Source organism: Magnolia sinica, chromosome 12 (genome assembly GCF_029962835.1).
Source record: "Magnolia sinica isolate HGM2019 chromosome 12, MsV1, whole genome shotgun sequence".
NCBI classification, from domain to species: Eukaryota; Viridiplantae; Streptophyta; class Magnoliopsida; order Magnoliales; family Magnoliaceae; genus Magnolia; species Magnolia sinica.
Window position 1 is genome coordinate 2,024,997 of NC_080584.1, and position 20,773 is coordinate 2,045,769.

The window sequence follows — 20,773 nt, forward strand, 5'->3', positions numbered from 1 at the left end:
ATGTCAGGAGATAGTGTTTATGTGTTGCGATTTAATTTTTTCTCTTTGTTTTTATTAGTGTTACATCAAGGTTTCTTAAAACATTGATGTGAGGGTATCTTCCAAATGGCGGTTAATTTTGTTCTGGTTTGGTAGAAATAATTGGTCATTAGATGCATTCACTAGAATAGTAATCTTTGAGACTGTTGCAGAGTTTGATGGATGATGATACACAAGCAATGAGAAATTCGACACTTGGCATACAAGTGATTGAATTGAACTGGCCAAATTCTGGGCCCCAGTTAAGATGTATCATAAACCAAAAATATCACTTATTTGCTTGTTTAACTATCAGATTGTTGGACATTTATTGGACGGTTAAAATGAAAAATATCCTATTGTCCTATTTCAGCAAACAAGTGTGCACAATCACAGGTTACGATTGTTCAATCAATCTGATTTTGAGATTTTTGTGTAGTTACAGTGGCTTCCACAATTTAGGCAGTTTAATTTGAGTTAATGTCTGCCACGTGTACAAATTTTTTGTGCCCACATCAATATTTTGAAAGTCAAATCAGATCATAACATTTTAGGAAGATTGAAATTGCAAATCATAAAATCATAAGTGTTTTATTTGTTTTTTTCTTTATTTTCTTTTTATAATCTTTTAGACAAAATATAGAAAAATCTGAAATAATGTTAATATAAATCCTAAAAAAGGACGTGATAAGATATTATTCCTTCATTTTGCATCATAATTTGTCGGCAATTGTAGAATATATTACTAACACACATGGTTTGAGATTTTTTAAAATAAAATCATGCTAAATGTTGCTATTTCATTAATTCAAAGGTTTTGATAAAGTCATTATCAAAACTTTTAAGATGAAAAACTCTTTAAGGACTAAAAAAATTGCCCCCCCCCTCAGCAAAGCATAAACTCTGTCATCTTTTGAAATCAAAGTAATAAAGAGTAAGTTCGCCTTAAAAAAATTTATTTTTATAAGTTTGCAATTATTGTACAAAAATTCAGGTAAACCTTTGATTTGAAAATCACATAGTGAAACCCTAGAAAGACGCAACTTGAATTCAAGGTACGTGATGTATAGGTCTTTCAGTTCCAGTCAAATCCTAACCATTATTATCATAATAAATATAGGTTATCATGGTTGTAACCGTCCATAAAAAAACATAACAGATAAGTGATAGATCAATTTGGTTTCTCAACCAATTAAGAGGTGAGAAATTATAAAAAAGCTCCACAATTTAAGGTTGAATAGAAGATCCATCATTTAAGCTCTTGTTCATTCACTGCTCCTTTTCGAGGATTGTTTGGTTTGGAATCTTTCAAGTGGCGAACATTTCCTGGGTGAGGCCTAGGTCGATTGACATCTTGTTTAGAGCTTGGCATGGGGGAGGAGGGGGATCTCTTGGGACTCAAAGATGGAGGATTGTGTTATTGGCTTCTCTGTGGTTGATCTGGTTCAAAAGAAATAATCAGACCTTCCATAATGGGAAGTTTTCTGCTTCGAGTGTTCCCAGTTGGGTCTTGTAATGTAAGTCTGATTGGGTTTCCAATGTGCCTGCGTAGGGCTGATTTTCTGGGTGGGGTTGTTTAGTTTTTGTTTCCTTTTCTTTTCTGTTTGTTGCTTTTTCTTTTTGGCTTTTGGCCTTAATGAAATTTCGTCTTTCAAAAAAGAATAAAATAAAACAATTGACCCATTTTAAAAGATATTCATTTTTCTTTCATTCCACATCATGATTTATAGATAATTATAAAATATATAACTATCATACATGGTTTGACACTATTTCAATAAAATCAAGCTTGTTGTTTCATTACTTAAAAGGTTTTGATAAGGTTCATTATCAAAACTTTTTAAGTTGAAAAACTGGACTGCAAATTGAAGAGTACAATATCAAGAGAATGAAAGGATTAAAAGTCTAAAAAGATTTTTTTTCCAAAATGCTTAAACTCTCAAGGACTTGAAAAAAAAAATGTATTTCAAATCATGCCAGATCAGTAGTTTAAATTCTCATATAGCTATATTATATGATTAACATATCAAATATCCTTCAAAATAAAAATAAAATTAGATAACATATCAACTTAAACTTAAAAAGTACCGCCACTAAGTCGTTGGACTTCAAAATAATGTTCCCCTCAGAGCATAAACTCTGCCATGTTTTAAAGTCAAAGTAGTAAAGTGCAAGTTCCTAATAAGGCCTTCAAAAAATTTATTTTAATAAGTTTGCAAATATCGGACAATGAATCAAGTAAACCTTTCAGTTCAAAATCACATAATGAGACCCTAGAAAGACAACTTGAAAAGGTACATGACCAAAAAAGTTAGGTTATAGGTCTTTAAGTTCAAGTCAAATCCTAAGCACAATTATCATAATAAATATAGCTCATCATGGTTGTAACCGTCCATAAAAACATTCCAGATAAGTCAGAGATCAATGTGGTGTCTTGACCAATTAAGAGGTGAGAAATTATATAAAAAAAGGCTCCACAATTTAAGGTTGAAGAGAAGATCCATCATTTTATCTCTTGTAAGAATAAAATAAAACAATTAATCCATTTAAAAATATTCTTAAAGGACGCCAAATAAAATTTCAAACAGAAGAGAACAATTTGATTAGTAATTCGGGAGTCGGATCGTACATTGTAGGACTCGAATCATAGAAGTGTAGGATTCATCCAAAAAGGGATTCAAATTGTTTTGCTTAATATTCAACATATATTGTAAATCACAGCTATGTTCCACATATCAAGCATCGTGAGCTGCCAAACGCATTCTGCTGCTATACGTATTGCAATTCCTGAATGTCTAACTCAGAGGCAGAAATTTCAAAATGAAGCTTCATGTTCTTGACTGTTTAAAAGAAAGAACAAAAAAATCTTGGTATTGACTTCACAGACATGCTTCTAGAGGGTATCAGTTGTTTCTAAAAAAATTCAACTGGAAAGTGTGGTAATATGTCTGATTCAGATTTAATTGTACTTATTATTGTGCTTCCCACTATCTTCTCCACCGAGTTTTGCTCTTTAAAATCAAAAATAGTGTAAAGAGCAAGAACAATGTGGAGAATACAATGAGAAGCGCAGATTTAGAGTAAAATTGTTTGTGGCCATAGGGCTGGTAGTTGAAGTGTGTTGTGGTTGTCTTTCTGTTAGTTCGAAGAATGATTGGTTGGGGTAATCCATGCAATCCTTTTGACTCTGTAGGAAAATTCGGAGGTTGACATTGTCCGGTTATGCACTGGGGATCTGCTAAGATGATTTGTGGCAGCTTCTTGGTCTTCTAATTGCTTGCGATGGGATCTCAACAGCAGTTCTTCTAACCAATCTTCTTCTAACAGCATCAAACTGGATACTGCTGTTTCCGCTAGTGCAATTTTGAATTCAGCAAGAAAGCTGTATCAGCATCATGACATCATCAGTTCACAATCCATCTTCTAATTCTGGTATTTTTCTTAAATGATTGTCCATACTTAGTGTGTGGATGATCAAAATGCAAGTTCATTTTTATTTTAATTTAATGGTGTGAACTGAATCATGCTTGGAGTAGTGATTTAGTCATTTCTGCATGCTTAAAATTCGTTGAATACAACATATGTTCATCTCTAAATGGTAAATTGTCGCATGGAATGCAAAGGCCACTTGTGGTTAAATTGCTTGGCTGGAAACAGGGTGAAAGAATAAGCTGATGTGTTATTTAACCCCATAAGGTTGTATATGTCATAAACAAGTACACTTGTACTATGAATCTAGAAGTACACATGTCTAGATACATGCACACACATTTCCACATTTATTCCAATATGGTTTGTTTTATGTCCCCTGTTGTAGCTCTCCTATTGTCATTGGCTTTCTTGCTTGAGGTTTATTATTATTGTTGTTGTTGTTATTTTACAAATGCAACATAAAAAACATAAAAGAAAAAGAAGAAGAAGAAGGTTTGGGCTGTGTGGTCCATGACAAAGTCTGTTGCAACACTTACTGGAGAGTAGCTTTCTGAACTCAAGAGGGTTCAAATTCTGTGAAACATGCGCATTGTGGGGATGGTGTAGTCGATAGGGAAGGAATGAGATTATAGAGCATTTTGAAACAAATAAGAAACATTTGAAGAGGTGATTAGGAGAATTAGAGGCTGCATAATCGTGCAGGGATTTGTATGCAAAGGGTTGGTTGGAAGTGATAGGTGATGTGAGAGTTTTGATGGTAGGTCCAGTCAGTGGCATCCCCTTTGCCTGGTATGTGAAAACTTAGTTTCAGTGGTAGCCACGTGGGCAATTTGGGCCCAACAAGTGTTGGTGGTACTATTTGAGATGAAATGGGAGGAGTTGGGAGGGTTTTTTGGGTCCTCCTGAATCTTGAAATCCAACACCATGGAGACTTGGGTCCTCTGCTGGAACTAAGGAATTGCTTTTATCTTGTTGGGCCCTGTGGTCATACGAGGTGCTTCTACTAACGGCAATCTCTCTCTCTCTCTCTCTCTCTCTCTCTCTCTCTCTCTCTCTCTCTCTCTCTCTCTCTCTCTCTCTCTCTCTCTCTCTCTCATCTTGCAATCCAACAGCATGGAGACTTGGGTGCCCTGCAGTTATATAAGGTGCCACAATGGCATATATAGTCCATGGTCTCCAAACGTCATGTGAACGCATATGACAACACTGGACATGGTGTGACCATATTGGCTTTGTATAAGGCATGTTGTGATAGTCATAGATTGAAATTTCTAAAACCAGGCACAAGGAGCCTGTTTTAGTCCATAAAGAGATTGTCGTAACTGACAAACAGGAGTGGAAGTATGTTGTTAAGTCCATGAGGAGGCACCATGTATACCATCTCCTTCAGGTCACCTTGTAGGAATGAATTCTTGACGTGGGCTAGGATTTGGAAGCTGCAAGTGCAAGTAGAGTTCAAACCGTAGGCATCTTCAGATGGTTGCAAATGTCTCATCTTAATCAAGCTGATGCTCTTGCTTGTATCCCAAGGCAATTAGCCAAGAGTTGCATCGATCAAGTGTACCATCTTATTTTAATTTGACTGAGTATATCCACCTGTAGCCAATAGGAGTGATGTTGGGAGGACATGGAACCAAATCCCAAGTATTGTTTTCTACCGATGCCATTAGCTCTTCTGCCATAGTGTTACACCAGCATTAATGTGCTACAACCTTCTTCTTCTTCTTCTTTTGGAAATGTATTGATAATTTAGTAAAGAAGCTGAGAAAACTGGCAAAAAACAGAATAGGGATTCTGAGAAGAACAACGAAGATGAATTTTTTCAAGAATAGAAGTTATACTAAAGTTTGAAACATCAAGAATCATTATCTTGATGATCTACTCAGCTCAAATATTGCTGCATATAATGTGCAAATTTGTATGGATGAAGAATTAGGGCAATGTGGGGATCTATAAAACTCAAGATCCAGCTAATAACACTGGCATTATTAGCGTTCCATGTTTCAATGGCTTTAACATCTTTGGTGTTGGGTTCTTTCGCAGACCTATCAACCAATTTCCACAGAACCACAGGGTTTTCCCTTGAACAAAGACTCTTAAAATGACTTTCGCAAAGTAATTTTCCCATCGAATTTGACAGGGAGAACCTCAGATCGATCAACTGAAGCCATCATGTAATTTTACAACAACCAGTCCAGAAGGATAGAATCTTTCCGACCTGAGAGTCCATCAATGACGATCAATGGTGCTGGCACAATCAGTCAGGCGGTGTTGGCAAGGAAGGTTTCCTAGCGATAAATGGGATCTCAAGATAACGTCTAGTTCACAATCACTGTTTGGATGTTGCAGATTTTCCTGAAAATCAGCAACATACGAATGGAGATCGCAAAACCAGCCGATGCAGATGAATAGATACATGTGCACGAATCTGGTGAAGACAGGGTGGAATGGATGATAATGTGCAATAGACAGATAACAATGAGCTATGATGTTTTTTTATTCAGAGCAAGTACCGATCTCTTTGCAGCTCTTTGTTTTTTTTTTTTTTTTGCACTTCTGGTTATCCAATTACCGTGAAATCTGTTTTCCTCATTCATCTTTTATGTAATATATATATATATATATATATATATATATATTTTAAATTTTATTTTTTGTCAAAACTCATTACATGCTGGAAACATTTGAACGAAGGGTCAGCTGCTGTAAAGCTGGAACCTATTGAACAGGCCTGATTTTCATTTTTCTTCATCAATTACTTTCTCCAAACCTACGTCCCTGCAGCAACTATGCTTCTAGAATCAAAATCTTAACATTGGTTCAATTTTTTTCTTCAATTTTAATATAAAATTCAAACCAGTAATCTCACTCTTACTTCTGCTATGAGTTTGTCAATCTGTGGGACCAAAACTCTGCTTTCTGTGATAAATATGTTCCGTCTGCCTCCAGGTTTCATCATCAGAATCTGCACACAATTTTCCCTCAAATTCTCCTAAATCAGAACACTATCAAGTTCAGTTTCAGTCTAATCACGATTCATAAACAGTCCTTAGATCTGTCCAGTATTCAACTTCAAATCAATCCACAATTTCAGCCCACCCTTAAGCTGAAAACAGTCCTAAAATCTGCATCAATTTTCATGAAATTTGCACCAGATTGTCCACAATTGGGCCAATTACCATCCAATAATCTTCCCCAGTCAACCCCACTCCAGCCTTGGAAGTTGTCCACAAATTTCAGCCAATACCAACCTTAATTTTCAGCCCTTATCCCAGCCCCCACTTCAGTTTAACTGCATCCCTTCTACCTGCCTCATAATGGTCCTATTATAGCGATCTTTACAACCTATGACAATCCTAATATATCCCACACTTGCACCTGGAACCAACCCATAAACTGTATCTGAACTTGTCCCTAGATCCAGCCATTTCAATTACTTGTTATTTAGATGTCTACGTGCAGTCATTCTTGCACATCTCACTGCAGTTCCAATCTACATTTGCATGCCTATTACAACCATTCAAATCCATCTTCCTATGCTCATTATGCCAATCCTTATCTATCTTCCTACGATTACTATGACGGTCCCTATTGATATTCCACCTCCTTGCTTGAAAAGTCCACCACACTATGATGGTTACTCAAGAGGCATTGACTTGTAGAAAAAGGTCGTTAGGGGGATACAAGAAGAATGAGATGACAGAGAATGGGGAATGGTGGAGATGTTGCAAACAATGGAAAAACTTCTTAGACAAGTGAAACAATGAAATGAACAACCCCAAACCATCATTGGTAGTCTGCGTAGAAGGGTCACAATGGATCTTATCTTGTGGTCGCATATCAAAGTGAAAACACTATTGCAAAGGATCTAAGCATCTTGTGAAAGAAGCATGGTCTGAAGATTTCTAAGGATCGGGTTTCTAAAGGAAGTATGATGATTCAAAATCATGAATGCGAGGAATCCACCATTGGATTACATGATGACTCCAACAATGACTGTAATGACCCAGGTTTATCTCGTCTAATTTTAATATTTTGGTGATTTTAAATGTTTATGTATTGGTATATATATGTACACACATACATGCATACACCTATCCATCCATCCACACATACAAATATTTGTACATGACCAACTATACATCCATCAATCTCTACAAAGTTGACTGTTGATATGTGTAATTGAAATTGCCTAATCTTGACTATTGATTGTGTATTAAATTTATCCAAGGTGTGACCGTTGATATGTGTGTTAGATCTGTTTAGATTTAACCATTGAACTATATAGCAAATTAGCCGACCTATGACTATAGATCTAAGTACTAAATTAGCCCGATTCTGACCATTAGCTTGCGCGTTATATTTGCTCAATTGTGACCACAGATCTATGCATTAGATGTGTCCAATTAGGATCGTCAATCCATGCTGTAAATCAGCCTAAAGATGGCCATATATTTGAGTGTTAAATCCACCCATTTTCAATCATTGATTTTGCATTAAACACGTCCAATTTTCAATCCATCTTTACAACCGTCCATTTGGGTTCGCCCATCTATAAATCTAAACCATTCGTCAAGTTCACCACATAGTTGTCCATGCACCATGCAAATTAGCCATCTAACCACCCATCTAAACATCTGGTCTTTTGAAACCATCCACTTAAACCAACCATCGAGACTCTGTGTGTGTGTGTGTGTGTGTGTGTGTGTGTGTGTGAGAGAGAGAGAGAGAGAGAGAGAGAGAGAGAGAGAGAGAGAGAGAGAGATCTCACAAGGGTTTTAAAAAAAATCCCTTTCCTTTTGGTAGATTGTATTTTCTTTTCTTTTGAGAATGATGTGTGTGTGTGAGATCTCTCACAAGAGTTTTTAAAAAAATCCCTTTCCTTTTGGTAGATTGTATTTTCTTTTCTTTTGAGAATGAGATCCCTATTTCTTTCTTCCCTTTTCTTTTGGATGTTTTGTATATCTTAAAACTATTTCCTTTTTCCTGCACTCTTTTTCTTTATTTTCTTAAAATTAGACTTCTTTTTCATGTCTCTTTCCTTTACTTTCTTGTTCTTTTCTTTATTTTCTTGAAAATCAAGATTGAATGTGATGATTTGAATATTCTAAAATCATGAAGGATTGATTTGCATTGCATATGACATGGTTCGTTTGAAGAAGAGTGATCATGAGGTGTTTTGGAAATATTTGATTTATGTATTATTGGAATTATGCATTATTGGAATTGTGTTTGGAACATCGGAAAGACGTAAGGTGAATACGTACCTCAGGTTGAAAGTTCCTAAAGAAATAGGTGGGGCAATTGTGTCATCTGGGTTGAAAATCCCTAAAAGCATAAATAAGTGAGGCGGTCATGATCCTTGGGTTGAAAGTCCCTAAAGCCCAATTGCTACCTATTGGAATCTCTATTGTGTGGGCCGTGTGTATGAGCATGATCGATTTGCAAAAGGCCATGGTCCAGCCAGGTAGGGGAATAGTCCGACTAGCTAATTTATGAATGAGTCCCTTACTGCATGGGGTGCATGGATGAGCATGGTTAATTTACAAAAGGCAATGGTCCGGTCAGGTGTTGTAATAGTGAGAGTGTTGGCCAAATGGTGAAACGGTTATAGTGTTCAAAGGATGAACTATACTGATTATTGTGGAATACTTCATGCATAGCTTGCATCTTTTTATTCATGTTTTTACCTCATGTGAATTAACATTAGAAATTTTGTTTATTTATGCCGTTGATTTTTTAAAAAGGATTTACAGTGTGTTGCTAAACATGTTTTATTCGCAATGGAATCTTTGTATTTTCAAGCATTGCATTGGATTTTACGATATTTTGATAAATATGTTTTATTTGGGTCAAATGTGTTTCCAAATTTGTGTGAGATTTACTCACTGAGCCATCGAGCTCATTGCTGTGGATGTTGAATTTCAGGAGCAGGGTATAGTCAGGGAGCGAGTGGAGCGAAGTTCTAGCTGTTTATTTTTGTTTACCTAGTTTTAGTTAACTTTTTAAGTTTCAAATTTATTGTAAGAAGACTTAAGAGTGGGAGAGTGATTAAGACTTTAGAATGTGGTTATGATGATTTATATATTTTATATTATATTTCGATTAATGGTTATTTAATTTATTTTAGGAATTATGTGATGGTTTGTGGATTATGGTTTGTGAGCGTAAAATACATAAGTCATGTCCTCGGGTGTGGGATCAGTGTCAAGCATGCCTGGGTGCTGGATTCGGGGAGCGACAATGACTCAACCCCGCAATCTATCAATGGGTACACTAATGGTCTAATGAATGAACCTACAAATGAATCAAAGGATGGATCAGTTACTATCATGGACTCTAAAGCAGAGAAACCAAGCCACTGAAGCATCCTTCATCCTACCATGCTCTCACCTTGCAACAAGAGTTAGGATGCAGATCAAGTGTGAGACATAATGTCTCCAGCCACAATCCAACCTTCGAGGCCTCATCCTCTTCCACAAAAGAAGCTAAAGCCCTCCTAGAGGACATTAAGGGAGAAGAAGCAAAAGAGGAAGTGGCATGCTCTACGGTTACAGCTGGTGAAAGGGGTTCATTGCGGATACATTGGCCTCCATCCCCAACTCGTACCAAAGTCTGCCAAGGAGCAAGATAAAGGTGGATCATTGCAATGAATTCGTACCAGCTCAAGGACAGGTTCTTTCCCACCTGGGGGAATAATGCATTCCACCAATAATGCAATCAGCTACAGTAGTATGCTACATTACCACTACAGTAGTGTGTTACAGTGACAGTACAGCAATCTTAGCTTGGTTAGCAAGATTCCTTAATTTGATAAGTCCTAGTTGGTTTTAAGTTGCTACACAAATTATTGAAGCACTAGTTGGTCTGGCTTGTTACAAAGGTTATTGAAGTTCTAGGTATAGTTTATTTAGGTTATTTTATTAGTAGTTGAGTATGATTAGGATTGCTATGCACTAGGCCTATGAATAAACATGTAGGCCATACAATATAGTTAAGTTTTTGGAGCATTCTGAAATTTGTTTCTGGTGAGTGTGAGTGGATTTGTACCCTCTCCTCTTTTCTACTGAGTTAATTGTATTACTAACACCAGTATTCCAATCTCCATCTGAGGGTTTGGGTGGCTGGTTTTCCTGCCAGTCTTTGGCATTAGAAAATAGTTTTATGCCAGCATCAACATAATAAATGTAACTGAATGATTATAATCAATATGTTTTTTTTTTAAAGGTGCAATTTTACTAGGCAAAAGCTGAAAGAAAAAAGAAAAAGAAAACAGGGAAGTAAAGAAAAGAAAAGGCACAGCCTACTCTAGAAAAAAAATCAATATGGTCATAATCAATATGTTGGCGAACTAATAGAAGAAAATACTTATATGGCAAATAGACATGCATTCCGTGGCCATGCTCCTAGAAACTAATAGATGCATTATCATGGTTCTTTAATTGGAAGTACTGTTTGAATGGAGAATTCATATCTAGGTTAACAATTTGAAGCTGTACATGGTATAGTTCAATCATAATGCTAAACAATGAGGGATACCATTATATTTGTAATGACTGTGTAAAGTATGTGAGGCAACATGATATGGAATTTAAACCAACCAATTGAGGATATAGTGTTCCAGACAGCCCTATCCCAAAGTTATTTGAAATAAAGATAGGTGAACAAATTTCAGAATTGGACCTTGTTCATGTCCCTTTTCACTTCCTTCTTTAATGTGGGGTTTTGACGAAAGATTAGTGTGGTTTAGTTATCATCCTTAATTTCCTTATATGCCATTTATGGACAGTCCTTTATTTTGTAGACATGTCAATGGCAACAACAAGAGAGGAGTAACTGTGAATTCTTGACTCAATATGTGCTTGGATACTTTCCTTTCCTGACTTCAGTTCTTACATATTAAGCTAAGCATTTTTATTTTTTTTGGAAAGATACTGATTTTATCCACGACCAAACAGGCCTAAAAAGAAAAGGAAAAACTATACAAAAGGAAAAGAAAAAAAAAAAACAGCCACTTAAGGCACCCAATCCCTAATACACTGATTAACCCTACTAAGGACCTCAATGCAAGATCAACTTGTATTCCAGAAACAGCGATCATTTCTCTCACCCCTAAGAGACCAGAGGATAGTGAGCATAGCAACTCTCCATCTGGATCTGCTCTTGCATTGAAGTTGTGTCAAAGCAAAAGAGCATTCCTGTTGTTACCATTAATAGGAGATTCTACATGTGTCGTTTTTTAGGTTTAGTTTGGTGTTCGGGTATTATATACTAAGCGGTATGGCATGTGCGGCGCATGTGGTGAGAGGAAGGGAGAGAGTGGAGAGAGATATTAGAAGGAAATGGTGTGGCTAGGGTGGGCTACACATGGAGAGAGAAAGAGGGAACATCAGGAGTGGTTTCAACGGTGGCGTCCCCATCTCACTGTCTTCGATGTTTGGCCTACTTGAGTTTTAGATATGGCTTGGTTTTGGGCTCACATCCCAATATGATATGGTGCAACTGATGGATGGAATGGATTTCACAAAGGCATCATGTAGGGCCTCATGTAATTTTGTGTTGCAAGGAATTTATAAGGAGTTGTCTGCATGCAAAGAGGAGAGAAGGATGTGAGCTACTCTGGATCCTTACTCTTGCTCGGGTGGTAGACTCTCAGGAGTTTCAACACCCGGTCAAGGGTTCAAGCATCCATAGGTGGTGAAATCCCACTACGGCGTGAGTGTGTGGGGGTGTGTGTGCGTGTAAAAAAAAAAAACAACAAAGGATGTGAGCTACTCTCACGAAAAATGAAAATGACAAAAAAAAGAGAGGGCGAGATGCATCAAATATTAGGTTTTAAAATATTCTTGTTGATTAATTGCAGGGGTGGAAATGTCCATGGACTATTCACGTTATATGTAGTAGAAATGGAACCAAGGATGGGATATTCATGCATCTTGTTGAGGTGCTTTTTTTACATGACCTTTATATTTTTGTAGTTCCAATCCGATTTCATCACCCTTGTAAAGTTTCTTTATTTCAACGGATGGGGCTTCTGGGCAGACAGATGTATAGAATTTATCTGGAGAGAGATAAACATCTGGCCCATTATTAATTCCCATAATCATCTAGCTATCACTTGTAATTCTAGTTTGTTACGAAATATTGATGTTACTCCAATTGAGTCTTTTTTGCTGTAACAAAATCTCCGTAAAGGTGCAATATATCAGATTGCTAATTATGCTTGTCCCAGATAATGGTGGAGCTGCTGATGAGCAGCAAAAGCAAGCACGAGACTCACAAGCTAAGATTCAATATCCGCATACTGCAACGGGAATTGTTCATCCTGGCATTGCATCACCGTCAGCTGAGACCACAAGGCCTCATCCCCATGTTGAAATGGGACACTCTATGGTAAAATGATGTCACAGCTATACTGTTTTCTCTTTTCACATGGAATCTTTGTTCTAAATGTATTAATAAGAATGAGAAACTTTCAGGAGTATTTGGTTGTCCACGTGTTTTCTTTTTAACCATTCAATTCACGCGAGGAGAGAATGAAGAGGTGGCTTCATAGGACAAGTGCCAACATGGCACACGTGTGCAGGATTAAGACCACTCATGACTCACCAGGTGGGAGAGCAACATGAACATGCCCTGCAACTAAAATCAAGAAGGTTTCACTCATCAGGAGGGCCACAATGTATGTATAGACAATTGGCCATTTTTTCTCTGATCATTGATTTCTCTTATGCATGTTGGCCTGCATGATGATTGGACCAGCTTGACTTCTGAGACAGGGCACATTCATTGTGGCCACTGCCTGATGAATGGCCCCGATCTTGCACACACATTTCACCTTTGTTGTGTGTTCTGTCAATCATCTCATCATTCTTCCCCATACAAATCACTCTAGCAATTCTCTTGGAAAAAAAACATTCAGATGCATTCACTCTTTAAAAAGAAGAAAAAAAAACAAAACAACAAAACATTCAAAAGTATATTTTTTCCATCCAAGCAGCTGTGCAGCATCCTTTTCAGTTTTTCTTGCATTTGTTAACAACTTAAAATTCTTCAAAGAGGCACCTTTTTGTGCTAACTAGTAGGGAGTCACACAATGTGCGGGTGCACAAAATGTGCAACTGAAATTTTGTGCAAGGTCCAATTGATTCAACTTGTGGACCCCACTCTTAACAATTACTGACCCAAAAATCAAGCAAGGATGGAAATCATATGGGGATTGATCTAAACATGTATTGCTCTCTGCATGGATAGAGTACTGTGCTTTGAATGGACCATTGAACTACCAGAACTCTGAGTGGTTAATCTCACGTCCACTCATCGAGAGAGGAGCAGTTTCTAAAAGAGGAGAAGAAAAAACTCAGAAAATTGAGAAAATGGGAAAGATCGCAGAGGACTGCCACTGGGATGGAAGAAATTGTATCCATCTAAAACTTCCTCATCCTGAATCCAAATCGCACGCTGACATTGAAGCCCACAGTAACTAAATCTGTTGCCACCTCAATTTCTCATCGCACATGCATTCAGTGAGAGAACTAGTGAACCGTTGATTTATAATAATTCATTATGGAGTCTGGACTAAGGAATTGAAAGTTTAATATTCCTTGCAGGCTCTACCAGCATACCCATATCCAGATCCCTACTATGGAGGCTTGATGGCGGCCTATGGTGCACAAGCTATGGTACATTGCACATTTCTAATGCTATATGTTATTTTGGTTCTCCATCTTCTCTGCTAGTTCTTCATCAGTAAAAGAAGTGTTTTTCAGCGAAGATGGAATTTACACTTTCCTTTTGATGTGAAATCAGTGTTTCTTCAATCTCACCCAATTGCAGATCCATCCCCATCATATGATGGGAATGCAACAAGCTGGGGTGCCGTTGCCATCTGATGCAATCGAAGAGCCGGTGTATGTCAACGCAAAGCAATATCATGGTATCTTGCGGCGTCGGCAATCCCGTGCAAAAGCTGAATCAGAAAACAAATTGCTCAAGTCTCGAAAGGTATTTTTTTCCTGCAGAAAATATATTTTGCTTTTAGAGCTTATAAGAAAGGATTATCTTTGCCTCAACATATCCACTGTTGCTTTTGGAGAAATTACATGATTCTTGGCCTGAGTCTGAGTAGATACTCAGGTTTACATTTGTTCAAGTAGCGCCCATGGTTCCCTGATCGGGACCATTCTGCTGTGCCCCCACCATGGATGGACCATTCCTCAGAAACATTTCAGGATTTTGAATGATTCAGGGGACCAATTGTGGGGTTCATTTCAGTTGAATGTGAACCATTGCTATATTTCTCTTCTTAATTGTCTGCCACCAAATTGAAAGATGAGGATTCTCCCCCCGATAAGATTTTTCAGTCATGGCTCATCCACAGTGGGTAGATGTGGGCAATAGGCTATTTTTGGGGCACACTAGGACCAACCCTAGTTCAGCCCAACATGGGAGATGCTGGATGCTCATCATGTGCTGACTGTGAGCAAGCCCAGGAAAAACCCCAATGAAATTGAGAAAGGCCCGAATCCGACCTGGTCAAGCCGTGTAAGTCCTTCCTGACTTCCGTTCTGGATCAGGCTTTGCTTGGACTTTATCCAGTCAAAATGTCTGAAATGTCCTTAACTTTTAGTCTCACTGCCACCCACTTGCATTAAGAGCTTGATGGTAGGGGTGCAACTTGGGTGGGTTTGGTTGGGTCGAGGGTCAACTCAAAGCCCAAACTGACCTCGAGAGGACCCTACCTGCAACCCTGACCCAATCCGAATTCCAATCTGAAGTCCTCAGTACTCAACCCAATCCGACCCAAATACATGTAATAATCCTGACCCAACCTAACCCAACCCAAATTCGGTCAATCCAAATTCAAATTTGGTTGGCATTTTCCAACCTGAACCCGACCCGAGGACCTTGGCAGCCTTACCCAACCCAACCCAAACTCAGGTTGGGTCATTCAGGTTCTGTTCAACCTGAACCAAGTTGCAACCCTACTTGACTGGCCTTGGGGTTTTCCCTGAGCCTGGACCACGGGCCTGATAACCAGGCCCAAACCTGTGCTGGGGTTGTCCAATCGACCCAGCTACCTGGCCTGCTGCCATCATCAACAGTGGGGCCCTACAGACCAATGGTCTGCTTGCATCACTGAATTGTGGGTAGTGCTTGTCCAAAATGAAACCCGAGTATATTGTTCAGTTTGAGGACCATACAATTTCTCTCTATAAACGTCTGTTTTGGAGACTTTAAAAAAAACTTAGGATGTTGGAATTAGGTCTGGAGACCTAAGATATTTTCTTCTTTTTAAAAGCTCTTTTCTGAATGGCAACGAGAGGCTTGTGAGTTCTGAACTTAAAAGACTGTTGCTAAGAGAGCAAATGCCTTTAACCAGTTCACCATGGTCTGTGCACCTTAATCAAAGTAGACATTATATAAATCAATCTCATATAAGCTAAAAAATAAAAAATAAAAATTCCTGTCTTTGATACCTGCTCCAGATGCACCCTTTACATGCAGCACCTGTGCCCGACCTGACAGATGAGTGGTACATCTGATCAAGTGCATGAGGTTACCCAACCATTAAGGTGACTGCATGTGAAAAATCGGTCCCTTCGGTCGACTCATCGGGGGGCAGACCCCAATACAAAAAGAATTAAATGGTCGATATTCAGCATGAATGTGTTACCTAGCCGATGAGTGGTCTGGTCTCACTACCATGAGGCACACATGATGAACTGATCAGATGCCATTTACACATCATGGCAGGCAACATACCATTATAGTTTAATCTTAACCTTAAAGGCTTTGATGGTGGATCCAGCCTCTTTTTGGTGAATGAATAATAAATTGTTAAGTGAGTTGCTGTATTTCAAAATGCTTCTGCAGCCATATCTGCATGAATCTCGGCATCTGCATGCTCTCAAGAGAGCCAGGGGATGTGGAGGCCGGTTTCTTAATGCTAAGAGCAATGAGAATGAACAGAACAATGCGGCATCCACTCCCGACAATTTGCGGCCTGTCAATGGTTCCAACTTGGACAATTCATGTCCTGGAAACCAGCAGCATGCATCCTCAGAGCAGGCATCTTGAACACCACCAACCCCACATGACGAACATCTTACATGGATGGATTCGTGGGGCCGGAGACATAGCAATGACCCGATGGATGGACAATGTCGGTTTATCCACACAGGCTCTCAAAAGGTTCTTTCCAGATTTGTGGTGAGGTATAGCCCTTCTTTAGCTCTCTCTCGTAGATGATTTTTAAGTTGGTATATACAACTGGGAAATGTTGTTTGGAAGAATTTCTCAAGTAGGACGGGATGTATTTGTAACATTTCTGGTGTTAGTAAAAGCTAGGAGTCTAGTGTTGTGGTGGGTCTTTTCTTGCTTGTTTTGTGTGTGATTTAAAAAGAAGAAGAAGAAAAAGGAAATTAGAGGGATTTTTACTGCAAAATTCCTCAGTAATTCTGATTTTACTAATTCGTGCCTCAACTAATTAAATTTCAGGTGGTGGTGCTTTTCCGAGAGAGAAAGTTATTTCTTTTCTTTAAGGAGTCGTGAATTGTGGGGCCCATGTGGTGTGTGTATGGCGTCCAACCCATCAGATGAACAAAAAATTTAGCTGATCAAATCATGAGATGGGCTACACATGAATTTGGACAGTCGTCTAGATTTCTAGTTCATCTGATTATCATGGTGGGTTGCATTTGTTGGACGGGTTAGATGTCATACAAATGCTATGTGGGCCCCACAATTCTCGACTTGCGCGACTTTTTAAAGAAAATGAGTAAAAGAGAACATTTTTTGTCATTTTATCCTCAGAAGGCACCTCCTCTGAATTTTGAATAGTTGTGGCATTGTTTGGTAAAATTGGAATTACTGGATGAATTTTGTGAAAGAGTTCCACCTAGATGGATGGCTGAGACCCTGCACATGCATGCATGTGTCCAACTGACATGAACCTCAAATGAGGCGTTTGAGGCCAAGGTGTGCTGTAACAGACATTATGTATGCGGAACAGGGTCGTTACGGCCTGTATTGTAACGGTAACAGTGGTGGCTGTCACGGAATAATGCTAATGCGTATGGAATGTTCTGCTGTTGGCTATTCAAAATGGAGATTTTTGTTTCTGTATATTGAATGCATGTTGTCATGCTCATTCACCATCTTGGATGGTGGGAGACTTCTGGTGATAAAGTAAGGCAACCCTCCGTCCTTCTGTGCCGATTTGCTTCATTTTCCATGACTTTCCACCAAAAAACAGAATTCACACTCCAAAACAATCAGTGAAGTTGCCGTTGGAATCTATCTTCTACAATTTTTAATGGAGACATTGTTAGGTTTCCATGTCTGCCTTGTAATTTTTACTCCAACAAGATGTAGGGGTGTTTGGATGGAGGGAAAACCGGAACGTGGACATGAGATCCCAACATGGAATACAATGGATTACAACAGTAGTTCTGTCATTCGGCTTGAACTAAGCACTTGGCTGCGACCCCGGAAACAGTGATTATTGACCATTAAAAAGCTTTTGTGGGCTATGAAAGTTTTGGATCAATCTGATTTATTTTTTTAAATCTATTTATCTATTTTTACCTTTCATCCACGTCCGCATGCCCTTATGAACAGGTTGGATGACCAATAAACATTACGGTGAGCCCTAGGAAGATTTTTAACGGTGGGCGTTCAATGACAACTATTTCATGTTGTGTGGTCCACCTGAAATTTTTATCTACTTTATTTTTGGAACCACACCCCAAAATAAGCTAGTAAAACAGATGGACGGAATGGATATACAATGCATACATTGAGGCGGGCCCTTCGGTGAGGGTCCCACCCGCATTGTTGGTTGAGGTCACAATTAAATAGGATGGGAGTTGTCTCTCATGACTTTGGAAATCTAGACTTAGTAGGTTTTTGAAAACCAAGGAGCTGTTTTTTTTCTTTTTTTCTTTTTTCCAGCTTGTTAGTACACCCTACTGTCAGTTGACACTTCACTGTTAGCCACCCCCACTAGGGATTGATACCAAGACCTCGGTGTTGAAAACCAAGGGGCTGTTTAGATGCATATAAGTTCTATTAGTTGTAAGGGCCTGTTTGGAATGCTGATTAGATGGTATTGAATTGCATTAGATGAAATTAATACCTTTGTTACGGAATGATTATTTGTCTTGAAATACCATGGTATTTAATATTATTTTATGAGAAATCAATGTTTGGTGGGGATGGACTCGATTTGTAATCAACAAATCAATTTTATAATTGATGCTGATCACTTGTGTTCATATGCAATTCGAGTGTCATATGTAGAAGGTGCATATTGATGGACAACATGTGAATAAAACACAATGTGGGCCTGGATTTTAAATTTTACTATAGGTGGGATGGAATTGCATTTGGTCTCATGTAAATTCCATATGATATTTGGAATTTGATGAAAAATATTGGATTAATAAGGTATTTGATTTTCACCCATGAGCTGCAAGGCTCTTGTAGCACTTCAGTGCATTTGAACACCTTTAAAAAAAAATAATAACAATAATAAATAAAATAAAAAACATTTATTTTCACTTACTATTAAATGGTGAATCCAGGTGTAACAAGGTGGGTCCCTACTATCAAATGGTGAATCATGACCTGAGGTGGGAGGTGAGCCCACCTAGCTCCCATGGAGGGGTTCACCACACTTGGAGTTCTGTTTTCCCTTCTTCTTCTTCTTTTTTTTTACGTTTCAAAATAGCCGTTCCTGCACCTAATCGGAGCGGAATCGAGCAAGTTGAGAGTGAAAGAAGGTTGTTGCAGAACGGGCCTCCTACGGCCATATGGCTGTCAACAGCTGAGATTAGAGGTCTGCCTGATCTTGACCCGCAAGTAAAACCTAGGCCCAAGACCAGACCGTGACGGGCCAAAACCAAATAGGCCTGAGCCCACCACTGATGATCATACACAGCCCGAGCCTGAGTCGAGTCCCTCCTGAGCATTACCACTCACCTTTGTGCAAGATCTGGGCTGTTCATTAAGTGCAATCCATCATGCATGATAGACGAGAAAAATGCCCATATCCTAAATGGGCCATACCAAGCCCAATTAGGTCCCAGTCCATGCAAGACATACCCAAAAGCCCAACGGACCAACTGGCCCAGTCAGTTAGGGTGGATTTGGGACGAGCCCAGAGTCATCCAGGTCAGGCTCGAGCTTGATTGTTTAAGTCCGTCACCAGGGACCGGATTGGGTCCAACTCGACTTGATCCAATTTTTCAAGAATCTAAGCCGAACTCGATCTGATCTGGGACCGAGTTCAGTAGGGCTGACTCAATCCGATTAGAATTCTTGCGGGCCTGACATGAACTGAGTTCGACTTAGTCTGGAAAACCTAATCGAGTCAGATCGAGTTGAGTCTGTCCCGTAGATTCGGATAGGGCTAAATCAAGATAGAGAGAGAGAGGAGAGAAAGAAGGAGATGTGGGAAACTGAGAGAGAAATGAGGAGAGAAAGAAGAAAACGAGGGAAATTGGGAGAGAAAGGAGGAGAGATGGATGAGTGTGGCACCTCCTTCAGGTAGAGAATGAGGGGTTAAGGTTCGTTCGTTTCAGGATGGATAGTGAGTGTGTGCGTGTGTGTGTGTGTGTATATATATATATATATATATATATATATATATATATATAGGTCCGGATCAGTCTGGATTGACCATGATCAGAACTCAATCCGATGTACGATTGGATCTGAGTGGTCCTACTCGATCCGCACCGATCTAGGCCTTCGGTTCGATTTGGAATGGGTCGAATTCTGCCCAGCTCAGCTCTATCAGTGATGTTTGGGCCACCATCTAATCCACTTCCCTACCACAGTGGGTCCCACACAGTTTTTCTCATTTTCCTTTTCACCTAAAGCCTAGTGTTTCCCGCCAATGTGTAATGCGTCTAGTACATCCAAATCGTGAAAAAGATGGACCACACCACAGGGGATTACCATGAAAATAGACAATCCACTCATTAGGTGGGCCCATGCATGTGACCTGACTCAGACCATTGGTTGTGCGATTATTATGATAGGGTGGCCCACCTGATGAGGTAGCCTAGTTTTAGCTATGCACGATCCTCATAGTGTGAGCCACCTTTTGGACGGATGGGATGTCCCACACAATTTACAAATTGGCGAGAAAGAAGGGGCTGGATGTGATATCTCTCCACCTGAGAAATTGCATGTTTGGCATGTTGACGAGGACTGTGCAGCGCGTCAATCACCCAAGCTCTGGGGCCCATCATGTTGTATATATAAAATCCACACTGTCCATCAGGTGAGATACCTAACTTTCATCGTAAGCACA

General features: G+C 39.0%; 1 protein-coding gene across 1 annotated transcript; it reads left to right on the forward strand.

Moving 5' to 3' along the window:
* The first annotated feature begins 1,510 nt into the window (after positions 1-1,510).
* Positions 1,511-16,832, forward strand: LOC131220768 (nuclear transcription factor Y subunit A-7). The gene is made up of 6 exons (XM_058215601.1): positions 1,511-1,535; positions 3,212-3,450; positions 12,683-12,843; positions 14,061-14,132; positions 14,287-14,454; positions 16,327-16,832. The coding sequence occupies exons 2-6, from the start codon at positions 3,414-3,416 to the stop codon at positions 16,528-16,530; spliced, it is 642 nt and encodes a 213-aa protein (XP_058071584.1). The 5' UTR covers positions 1,511-1,535; positions 3,212-3,413; the 3' UTR covers positions 16,531-16,832.
* The last annotated feature ends 3,941 nt before the right edge of the window (positions 16,833-20,773 follow it).